Consider the following 12877-nt stretch of genomic DNA (forward strand, 5'->3'; position numbering starts at 1 on the left):
GTATTTAATCTTGTTTTTTGTATAAGTATGGTTTTTTTCCTAAAAAATTTTAAGATACAATTTCTTCTAATAGAACAAAATTTCTAATCTCAAACATGGCTTTGTTCTACTTTCCAGCCTGAGCACATTTCCTACTCTATTTTTTTTTCTTTTTCCAAACAACTTATTATCACTTCCTTTTTTAGAATTTTTAAAAAATTTTCATCTTTACTGTCATATTCCATCTCTTCATCATGTTTGCATTTATTTTTCTATATATGTAAGTTTTTCTTTCTTTAAATATTTGGGAGGATATTCTTTTAAGAAATTTAAATACACCCAAAATCAAGTGGGTGGCTCTGTTCTATTCACCAGTCAAATGTGTGTGTGTGTATAAATTTTTTATTTTTATTTCCTTTCCCCCTCTTTCTTCTCCTCCCAGTTTTGGATCTCTTTTGATTTTGTTAGCATACATTTTTTTTCAGGTGTTTTGCCACCCTTTTAGTATTTTTTTCTCTCACTCATATTCATATATGGATAAAATGACAAGGCAGAAAAACTCATCATGAAAAAAATAACAAGAGGCAGTACTGACAGCTAGGAACCTAATCAATATGGACATTGGTAATAAGTCAGAACTAGAATTCAGAACAACAATACTCAAGGTGCTAGTTGGGCTAAAAAATGGAATGGAGGATATAAGAGAAACCCCATCTGGAGAAATGAAAGCCCTTCTGGAGAAATAAAATAACTAAAATCTAAATGAGCTGAAATTTAAAAAAGCTATTAATAAGGTGCAGTTAGAAATGGAGGCTCTCACTGCTAGGATAAATGAGGCAGAAGAGAGAATTAGTGATATAGAAGACCAAATGATGGAGAATAAAGAAGCCAAGCAAAAGAGAGAAAAACAACCACTGGACCATGAGGGGAGATTTCAAAAAATAAGTGATACCATAACAAAACAATACTAGAATAATTGGGATTCCAGAACAAGAAAGAGAGAGAGGGAAGAAAATTATTAGAGAAAATTATAGTAGAGAATTTCCTTAATATGGCAAAAGGAACAAGCATCAAAATCTAGGAAGCACAGAGAATCCCCCTCAAAATCAATAAAAAATAGGTCCATACCCGATCATCTAATAGTAAAACTTACAAGTCTTAGTGACAAAAAGAAAATCCTGAAAACAACTTAAGAAGTCTGTAACATACAATAATAGAAATATTAGATATTAGACAGCAGACTTATCCACAGAAACCTGGCAGGCCAGAAAGAGTTGGCAGGATATATACAGAGCACTAAACGAGAAAAACATGCACTAGAGAAGAATGTATATTCTGTTGCTTTGGGATGACAACCTAGGTTATCATTGAAAATAGAAGGAGAGATAAAAAGTTTCCAGGACAAACAAAAATTAAAAGAATTACCAAACACCAAACGAACCCTATAGGAAATATTGAAAGAGGTCCTCTAAGCAAAAAGAGAGCCTAAAAGCAGTAGACCAGAAAATAACAGAGACAATATACAGTAACACTCACCTTACAAACAATACAATGGCACTAAATTTATATCTTTCAATTGTTACCCTGAATGTAAATGGGCTAAATGCCCAATCAAAAGATACAGGGTATCAGAATGGATAATAAAACAAGACCCATCAATGCACTGTCTACAAGAAACTCATTTTAGACCCAAAGATACCTCCAGTTTTAAAGTGAGGGCATGGAAAACAATTTACCATGCTAATGGACATCAAAAGAAAGCTGGGGTGGCAATCCCTATATAAGATAAGTTAGATTTTAAGCCAGACTATAGTAAGAGATGAAAAAGGACACTATATAGTACTTTAAGGGTCTGTCCAACAAGAAGATCTAACAATTTTAAATACCTATACCCCTAACATGAGAACAGACAATCATATAAACCAATTAATAACAAACACATTGACCATAATACAGTATTAGTAGGGGACTTCAACACGTCCCTCACTGAAATGGACAGATCATCCAAGCAAAAGATCAACAAGGAAAAAAAGGCCCTAAATGATACACTGGACCAGATGGACATCACAGATATATTCAGAACATTCCATCCCACAGCAACAGAATACACATTCTTCTCTAGTGCACATGGAACATTCTGAAGAATAGATCACATCTTGGGTCACAAATAAGGTCTTAACTGGTACCAAAAGATTGGGATCATTCTCTGCATGTTTTCAGACCACAATGCTCTGAAGGTAGAACACAATCACAAGAAGAAATTTGGAGAGAACCCAAATACATGGAGGCTAAAGAGCATTCAACTAAAGAATGAATGGGTCAACCAGGAAATTAAAAAAGAATTGAAAAAAAAATCATGGAAACAAATGAAAATGAAAACACAAATGTTCAAACAAAACCGTGTTCAAAAACAACAGTTCAAAATCTTTGGGACACAGAAAACACAGTCCCAAGGGGTCTCAAGTATACAACCTAACCCTATACCTAAAGGAGCTGGAGAAAGAACAGCAAAGAAAACCTAAACCCAGCAGGAGAAGAAAATCATAAGGATCAGAGCAGAAATCAATGAAATAGAAACCAAAAAAACAATAGACAAATCAACAAAACTAGGAGCTGGTTCTTTGAAAGAATTAATAAGATTGATAGACCCCTGGCCAGACTTATCAAAAAGAAAAGAGCAAGGACCCAAATAAATAAAATCATGAATGAAAGAAGAGAGATTACAGCCAACACAAAATAAATATAAGCAATTATAAGAACATATTATGAGCAACTATATGCCAACAAATTTGACAATCTGGAAGAAATGGATGCATTTCTAGAGATAGAAACTACCAAAACTGAACCAGAAAGACACAGAAAGCCTGAACAGACCCATAACCAGTAAGAAGCTTGAAGCAGTCATCAAAAATCTCCCAACAAGCAAGAGCCCAGGGCCAGATGGCTTCCCAGGGGAATTCTACCAATCATTTAAAGAAGAATTAATTCTTATTCTCCTGAAACTGTTCCAAAAAATAGAAATGGAAGGAGAACTTCCATACTCATTTTATGAGGCCAGCAATACCTTGATCCCAAAACCAGACAAAGACTACAATAAAAAGGAGAAACAGACCAATATTCTTGATAAACACAGAAGTGAAAATTCTCACCAAAATACTAGCTAAGAGAATCCAATAGTACATTAAAAGGTTTATTCACCACAACCAAGTTGGATTTATTCCAGGGCTGCAAGGTTGGTTCAACATCTTCAAATCAATCAACGTGATACAATACATTAATAAAAGAAAGAATAAGAACCATATGATACTCCTAATAGATGTTGAAAAAGCATCTGACAAAGTACAGCATTCTTTCTTGATCAAAACTCTTCAAAGTGTAGGGGTAGAAGGTACATACCTCCATATCATCAAAGCCATCTATGAAAAACCATAGCAAGTATAATTCTCAATGGGGAAAAACTGAGAGCTTTTCCCCTAGGATCAGGAACATGGCAGGGCTGTCCACTATCACCACTGCTATTCAACATAGCACTAGAAGCCCTAGCTTCAGCAATCAGACAACAAAAAGAAATAAAAGGCATCCAAACTGGCAAAGAAGAAGTCAAACTCTCACTCTGCAGATCATATGTTACCTTAGGTGGGAAACCCAAAAGACTCCACTCCAAAACTGTTAGAACTCATTCAGGAATTCAGGGAAGTGTCAGGATATAAAATCAATGCACACAAAATAGTTGAATTTCTATACACCAAGAGCAAGACAGAAGAAAGAGAAATTAAGGGGTCAGTCCCATTTACAATTGCACCCAAACCCATAAGATACCTAGGCATAAAGCTAACCAAAGAGGCAAAGTATGTGTACTAAGAAAACTATAGAATACTCATGAAAAGAATTGAAGAAGACACAAAGAAATGGAAAAACGTTCCATGCTCATGGACTGGAAGAACAAATATTGTGAAAATGTCTATGCTACATAAAGCAATCCACACATTTGATGCAATCCCTATCAAAATAACATCATTTTTAAAAAAAGAAATAGAACAAATAATTCTAAAATTTATATGGAACCATAAAAGACCCCAAGTAGCCAGAGGAATGTTGAAAAAGAAAGCCAAGGTTGGGGGTACCTGGGTGGCTCAGTGGTTAAGTCTCTGCCTTCAGCTCAGGTCATGATCTCAGGATCCTGGGATTGAGCCCCATATCTGGCTCTCTGCTCAGCGAGAACCTACTTCTCCCTCTCTCTGTCTGCCTCCCTGACTACTTGTGATATCTCTTTGTCAAATAATTAGATAAAATCTTAAAAAAGGAAACCAAGGTTGGTTGCATCATAATTCCAGACTTCAAGCTCTATTACAAAGCTGTCATAATCAACACAGTATGGTATTGGCACAAAAACAGACACATAGATCAATGGAACAGAATAGAGAGCTCAGAAATAGCCCCTCAACTCTATGATCAACTAATCTTCAACAAAGCAGGAAAGAATGTCCAATGGAACAAAGACAGTCTCTTCAACAAATGCTGTTGGGAATATTGGATAGCCACATGCAGAAGAATTAAACTGGACTATTTCTTACACCACACACAAAAATAGACTCCAAGTGGATGAAGGATCTCAATGTGAGATATGAATCCATCAAAATCCTTGAGGAGAACATAGGCAGCAACACCTTTGACCTCAGCCACAGAAACTTCTTCTTAGAAACATCACCAAAGACAAGGGAAGCAAGGGTGCAAATGAACTACTGGGACTTCATCAAGATCAAAAGCTTTTGCAAAGCAAAGGAAACAGTCAACAAAACCAAAAGACATCTGACAAAATGCGAGAAGATATTTGCAAATGACATATCAGATAAAGGGCTAGTATCCAAAATCTAGAAAGAGCTTATCAATCTCAACGCCCAAAGAACAAATAATCCAATCAAGAAATGGGAAGAGGACATGAACAGGCATTTCTGCAAAGAAAACATCCAGATGGTCAACAGACACATGAAAAAGTGCTCCACATCACTTGGCATCAGGGAAATACAAATCAAAAACCATGGAGAGATACCACCTTACACCAGCCAGAATAGCTAAAATAAACAAGTCTGGAAATGACAGAGGCTGACAATGATGAGGAGAAAGGGGAACCCTCCTATACTGTTGGTGGGAATGCAAGCTGGTGCAGTCACTCTGGAAAACAGTATGGAGGTTCCTCAAAGAGTTGAAAATAGAGCTACCCTATGTCCCAGCAATTGCACTACTGGGTACTTACCCTAAAGATGCAGATGTTGGGGCACTTGGGTGACTCAGTGGGTTAAAACCTCTGCCTTTGTCTCAGGTCATTATCTTAGGTCCTGGGATTGAGCCTTGCAATGGGCTCTGTGCTCAGCAGGGAGCCTGCTTCCCTCTCCTTTTTTCTGCCTGTCTCTCTGCCTGCCTGTGATCTCTCTTTCTAATAAATAAATAAATAATCTTTAAAAAAAATAAAGATGCAAATGCAATGATCCAAAGTGGCACGTGCCCTCAAATGTTTATAGCAGCAATGTCCACGATAGCCAGTCTGTGGAAAGAACCTAGATGTCCATCAACAAATGAATGGATAAAGAAGATGTGGTATATATATACAATGGAATACTATGCAACCATCAAAAGAAATTAAATCTTGCCATTCGCAATGATGTGGATGGAACTAGAGGGTATCATGCTCTTGAAATAAGTCAATTAGAGAAAGATAATTATCATATGATCTCCCTGATATGAGGAATTTGATAGGCAGAGTGGGGGGTTTGGGGTGTAGAGAAGGAAAAAATGAAACAAGATGGTATCAGGAGGGAGACAAATCATAAGAAACGCTTAATCTCACAAACTGAGGGTTATCGGGGGTAGTATGGTAGGGAGAGGGTAGTTGAGTTATGGACATTGGGAGGATATGTGATATACCCGAGTTAGTGTTATGAAGTATGTTGTGAAGTGTGTAAGCCTGATGATTCACAAAATTACCCCTGGGGCAAATAACAAAAATAATTAATAAAAATAATAAAATGAAAATTTTAAAAAAATTAAAAGAAAGAAGAATAGATACAAATGTGGAAACCCAACTACGTAACTCCCAGTTAGAACTTTAAGGCCTGTTAATGTCTTCTTTTCTTCTTACTATGTTCATTGAAAGTTAATTTCTTGATATGATAATTTAAAGTTTGTGGGGGACAGTCTTTTATCTAGTAAGGTATAATGGTGGGCATTATATAAATAAGTACTCAGGAGAGGCAACTGAGCATAAAAGGTTAACACCCAGTCACTGGGGATGAAGTCCCAAATTCTCTCTTTGCAGAGTAATGAGAGTGACAGGAGCTCTAAACATACAGTCCAGAGTGTGACCGTGGCTCCACTGTATACTCCCTTTGTTTCAGAGACAAGAGTTTCAGCTTTCACAAGCTTAAGCTTTCTCATCCACAGAATGAAAGTATTTCTTAATAATAGGTTTGTAAAGATTACATGAGATTATGGTGCTTGTCACTTTAAGGACAGCTAGTATTATTTATCACATCAAAAAACTAAACCTGAGGGGCGCCTGGGTGGCTCAGTGGTTAAGCCGCTGCCTTCGGCTCAGGTCATGATCTCAGGGTCCTGGGATCGAGTCCCACATCGAGCTCTCTGCTCAGCAGGGAGCCTGCTTCCTCCTCTCTCTCTCTGCCTGCCTCTCTGCCTACTTGTGATTTCTCTCTGTCAAATAAATAAATAAAATCTTTAAAAAAAAAAAAAAAAAAAAACTAAACCTGAGAGCACCAATAATTGAAAAATATCTGGACGAAGAAGTGACTTAAGGGTAAGAATTAATTACCACCAGAGAGTCAGGCTGCAGACCAGTAGCAAAAACCTTTGCTGTGAATTGTGCAGTAATTTTTCTTAGAATAAAATTACCTTTTTGTGTTTTAAAGATGCAACTATACATGTGACTATAAATATTTGTTAGTTTATACAAAGAACACATCTATAGTCATTTGTTAGCATTTATGTTTATAATGAAGTGTGCTTTGTACATGTAACTGTAACCAATAGCTTGTGTAGGTAGTACATAAATTAAGAGAAGTTTAGTATTTTAGGATATGGAGAATGGCATGGCAGGCAAACTATTTCTAGACTCTTTCATGAAGGTTCAGTGTTTTCTCAGGAAACGGTCTGATTGGAGCAATGACAAATGTAGAGTCTGATTTATGAAGCAGATTTCACATTAGACTTTGGTTAAGGAAGATAAGAAAAGAGAGAATCTCAAGACAAAGTCCAGTAGAGGAAGGACAGTGAAGTGAGAAGATACAGAGACCAGCATGTAAGAAATAAGAGAAAGGTCAGACATTCACAGGGAATCCAAAAGATGAAAGGATAAAATACAGTACAATTACTGGCAGGATTTGAGACACTTTGATGAGCTCACAAGCTGAACTGTCAAAAGTTCATCTCAAGCTTTCTATTAATGGAAAGATAAATCAGTCCTTCACAAGATTTCACCCTGGAAGAAAGGAAAATGCAACATCATTCAACTTATAGGTGAGCCAGAAATGAAGGACTTATCTTTGACAATATCTATTCCTCAACCTTCATATCCAATTAATTAAGTTACTTTATATTTTCACTCTTTTATGTTTCTATAATTCTCCCTCATTTCTTTGTTTCCCTTCTAGTCCATGTTTCAATCACATCTTACTAAAACTGCTATACCAGCCAGTGATCCAGTCTCCCAGAGTCACCTGCCTCCATCTCACACCTCTTCAATTCTCTACTAATCCTAAAAGCTAGAACTCATATTTTCCAAAGGCAAATACAAACAGCTATGTATGTATTTGCCTAACCATACAACTGCTGCCTCCTTGAAATACTTCTTTGGCTCTCATTATTTTCAGTACTAATATAAAAATCAAAAACTTATAAAGTCTAGATTCAGTTCCTACTTATTTCTTTAGCTCTATCAGCTTGTATAATATGTCCTTCTTGTTCTGTTTCATATTATTCAGCCAATAATGATTCTCCATCAATTTCTTATATATATTTCAATATTTTCAAAATGGTTGAATTAATGGTTATTGATCCTAATGAATATATTTTATTAATTGTTGGTAAGAAAATATCATTGTTCAATTTTTGGCAATAATTATAAATAAAGTCCACTAAATGAAAAGAAGCCTGTGAACTTCTTGAAGACAAATTCATCAACTACTACAGTTACTACATAACTACTAGCTACCAATCTATATTGATAGAAAATTGTCCTCACGTTTTCCTGAGATATAACATCTTTCCCTTCATACAATTCACAAAGCCTTTTGGTAAGGATTTCACATTCATGATGAAGTGCTTAAACAATTTTCTGTTAGACTTTGATGAATTTCTTATGAGATCACCTGACTGTCAGTCTTAGAAGGCACGTAACGTCCTTTAAATGATCTTTCAAGGTATTTAATGATCATTACCTAGTCTAACAATTGGATAATAATCAAACCATTATTTCCCTCTCCTCTGTAAAAAAATAGTCTAAGAAGAAAAAATATTTGCATTAGCTTTCTTATAAAGGTTATTCTCTTATGGGAAGTTTGAAATAAGTATTTAAACAAGTTTATAACCAATTTATTCAAGTTGCTTTAATAGCACTAAACTTAGATGAGTAAAGAGCTAGCATAAATAAAAGAACACTTTAGTGGTTAAAGACTCTCAGATCTACTAGTAATACTCAAGCCAGCTTTTTAAATATGATATGTGGAAACTCTTGAAAACCTGTGAATTTAAAACCTGCACTTCTTATTGCTTTAATTAAGAGATTGATCATTCCTCATATAAGTTCTGATTTTAAATTTTTAGTATGTTTCAAAGCATGAGAGTTTGATATATCTATATGGATTACTGATCACCCTTTCTTCTATCCTCTTCCAAATCACTCTCTCATGCTTATTGGAAAATGAAATTGAACAGAAACTGTCTTGTTTGGTTTTGCAGTCATGAAAAAAGCAGATACTCAATGAAGATATACTATGTCGATATACTAATATAATAATACTATACTAAATACATACTATACACATATATATACTATATATATAAATATATATAAAACTAACATATTATATATATGCAATATATATACTAAGATACTCAATGAAGATAAACTAAACTATTACTACAACTAATTATAACAATAATAACAACAACAATAACTGATCCAGAAATCACAATACACCAAGATTCAAACAAAGACTAGGATAACTCAATGTTAAATATTTAAAGTCATGGTATCTGTAAGTATGTCTAACTTCACTTCAGATATATTTTCTACTTTGGGGAAAGTTATTTTTTTTAATAGTTAATTTAACAACATTTACCAATAAGTTATAATGTAACTTGCTAGGTTAGGATGTGGATAGAAATAAGTTCCCTGTCTTATTTGTGTACTCTAGTTCTGTAAAAATTTATGCAAAGGAAGTTGATAATAAGCTTGCGCCCAAAGAGGAAAAGAAGTCCTTCCCAATATTCTATATTTTGTGTATGCACAAATTACCATTCCTCCATCAGCAAAAAATAAGTCTTGAAATGTTTGTTTAGAAATCCACAAATTTTAAGGAGATCACTTTTGATTTTTTTTCTTCTTTTGAAACAAAATTTCTAGTTATCAGACTATTATGTGCAACATAATTATAGCATTATACAATTGTAAAGACATAGCATATTATTAAATCTCTGAATAATCAATTCCAACTTTCAATTAAAAACACAGAATTGGATAATTTAAAAAAACATACAAAAGAGACTTGTGATTATTATAAATTGAATGACATTTTTTTAAGTTGTAATGTGCAAAGCTCTTACCTCTTGAAATAACAGTTTCCAACCCAGTTCCGTTAATAAAAGCCCGTTTAATGGTTTGTGTTTTAATATCTGTCCAGTATAAACGTTCTTCAGATGCATCAAAGTCTATCACAGTAACATCATCAATATCAGGAACTGTAAAGGCCGTGATAAAGTTAAAATATGGATTATCAATATCCACTCCTCTGATTTCAGAACGCCTTGCATAAAGAAGAAATTTTTTCATTTCTAGAAAAGAAACAGAAATAAGTGTTTTTCTCTTCTAACCTTGGCAAGTTTGAAGCAATCTAGAAATTCTAAAATTATTTCTTGTTATTTAAAAGAATTTTAACATCAAAAAATCATAATTGAGATTTGATAGGCATAAATGAGTTATTATTTAAATTAAAATTATTAAGAAACAAATGAAAAACTAGTTAGAATTCTTAAGTCATTATTTTTCTTTAGTTAGAAATACCAAGAAATTCTCAATGATTTGATCTTATAATTTTAAACAATTCTTAAAACACATGAACTCTGGAAATATCAAATGGTATTTGTTCTTTTTACCTAATAAGAACAAAATTAAATGATTTTTGAAGGCATCTAAGAACATTTTTTATACTATTTCAATAAAATTAAACATGGATTTAAAAGTCATGTTCATGTTTTCCTTGTCAAAATTGGGCTTCAAATAATGTTAAGGTATGTTTTATTACACATTTTTAAAAATCTGTAGTAAGTAACATTATGAGGCATTGCATCATTTTTACTTCCCATAAGCACCTTTGGAACTGAGTTTATAAAATAGGAGATTAAATAGAAATAGATGTCACAAATAATCTATTATTTCATTGTCTCTTTGGAATTATTGTTGTTGTGATATGTTAAGATTATATATAATTAATTAAATCATCATGCACCTACATTCCTGAGTTAAGATTTTGTAAGCACATTCTTTTCTGCCCTTGAAAGTAATTGCTCCACAAATAAACAAAAATTACTCAAAATTAAAAGAAACCAAAACAGAAAAAAAACCTTACAGTCTGATTTCATTCATGAATTTCATTATCATTTTTTCTAGTTTAAGTGTGCTGTTTAAATATTTTTAAGAAATATTTCAAAGTCAAAAATTTTACCTCATTCTTCCTCCCTTTAAGTTGATAATCCCCTATAAAATGATGTGAAAGTAACTTTAGAAGAGCAGGAGGAGATTAAAGTTGTTAAGTACCTCTTTGTTACATGGTTACCTACATCATCACTTTCTGAAAATGCCCTTTCACTTACAAATCTCCCTGCTTTGTAGAGATAAATCCTGCCAACACACCAAATAAGAAAGCAGCAAGAAAAAAAAAATGAATAAGGTAATAAATAGTAAAGTGCAGCATATCACATATTTAAAGAATTTGTCAGTCTTCCCAAAAGTAGATGAATCATCAATACAGTCTGGAAGTAGCACTGCCTCAAATGTTCTTAAGGACATTAAAAATCTCTTCTGCTTCACTTTGAGGAAAATCTTAATGCTAATATCATTTGAGAGAATTCAATTTGAAATTTAGATAAGAACTTCAAGAAATTTACCATAGCAGGTCTTCTTGTCTGAGGAAAGTTTCATCAAGTGAGGGCACGCACAAGCAGCACTCCTATTATGATTGATCAGACACATATGAGAGCAGGGTCCTTTGCCATCATTAGCTGCACAGGGATTGGGAGCTGTAATTACACAGTGAAATATTAACAGTGAAAAAGTAGAAGAAATATATTAGGGAACCTTTGAGGTTGACAAGGGTTATTCATGTAATAATTCAAAGTGAAGTTCCCTATATAGCACCCATTACTGGGATGATTAATACGACAATAATAGATAATCATACATAGCAATTGCATTAATAAAAACATTTTCCTCCTCAACGATAACAACTAAGTTAACTCCCTCAAATTTCTCTAAGTCTAAATATATGCATCCTATTTCCTTAGAAGGAAATATTTGTTAAGGATTTTTTTCTGAGAGAAAAAAGGAGTAATTACTAAATTTAGTTTATAATAAACTCAACTAAACCATAATCCAGGAATTGAGTGTTACTTTCCTAACCCACCATACAGACTCCCTTTGTGCCTCAGCACACCACTCTTAGTGTTTCTTCAGGAAACTGCTCTTGTTACCTACATATCCTTCCTTCAGGTTATATGCTTTTTATCAAATCAGAGGCCTAAGTGAAGAAATGTTTAACATCCTTCATGATTAAGATATCTACGCTTTCATTTTTTTTTTTCTCTCTACTAACTGGCTAAAGTTTCCTCTACTTATGCAGACCTGTTAAACTATATTGTATAAGTAAGTTATAATATATTCAAATTTAGAGTGGAATATTAAATTTTACAGCTCAATGTAATTCTCTTATTCTTTTGTGCTTCATGTTCTGTCATTATGCCTTTTGGATAAGATTTTAATCTCAGTCGATCAATAACTATTCTCTTAAATCTTATTTTTATAGAACCTGTCTATTAGAATAAGGATACTAAATTAAAGGCAGAAAAGTATTACAACTTCTGGTCCCACTGACAATATTTTAGTTTTCAACTTATTTCATCTTCCTAACAAGTGAACCTATTGTTCAGAGTAGTTAATGCCTGTTCTGTAGAGTTTTAAAGCACAAAGACCAAAAATAAATGGGTTATAATGAAATTGTAGAGGATATGAAAGATTAACTGTACTTGATACTCAATGTGGGTTTTGCTAGTATTTAGGTAAAATAATAATCAATGTCTTTGCATTTGTTTAAAAGTAAATAAATCAAAGGAAATGAAAGACTCAGAAACATTTTTATAAGAAAATCAATAAAGAAGAGATTTTAATATGATGGCATAAAAGGATCCTGAACTCACCTTCTTCCATAGACACAACAAATCTACAGCCATATATATATAGAATAATGCCATATGAAAAGGACATGAACGCTAGCTAAATAGCACCTCCACAGCAAAGAATAAAAGGGCCACACTAAAACAGGTAGGAGAGGCAGAGACATGGTTTCAGAGAAAATCCTCCTCAACCCACACTACTAGCTCCAGCCTGGACACCCTG

At 33.7% G+C, this 12877-nt stretch overlaps 1 protein-coding gene across 1 annotated transcript in view; it reads right to left on the bottom strand.

The window, feature by feature from the left end:
• LRP1B (LDL receptor related protein 1B) overlaps positions 1-12877 on the bottom strand; it is a 1916825-nt gene that overhangs the window by 603785 nt on the left and 1300163 nt on the right. The window contains exons 28-29 of the mRNA XM_082690181.1: positions 11374-11505; positions 9814-10041 (exon numbers count right to left, since the gene is read on the bottom strand). Of these exons, the coding sequence (XP_082546307.1) occupies positions 9814-10041; positions 11374-11505 (360 nt within the window). The remainder of the gene's footprint in view (positions 1-9813; positions 10042-11373; positions 11506-12877) is intronic.

Source organism: Mustela nivalis (assembly GCF_964662115.1).
Source record: "Mustela nivalis genome assembly, chromosome: 11".
In the NCBI taxonomy this organism is placed as follows: domain Eukaryota; kingdom Metazoa; phylum Chordata; class Mammalia; order Carnivora; family Mustelidae; genus Mustela; species Mustela nivalis.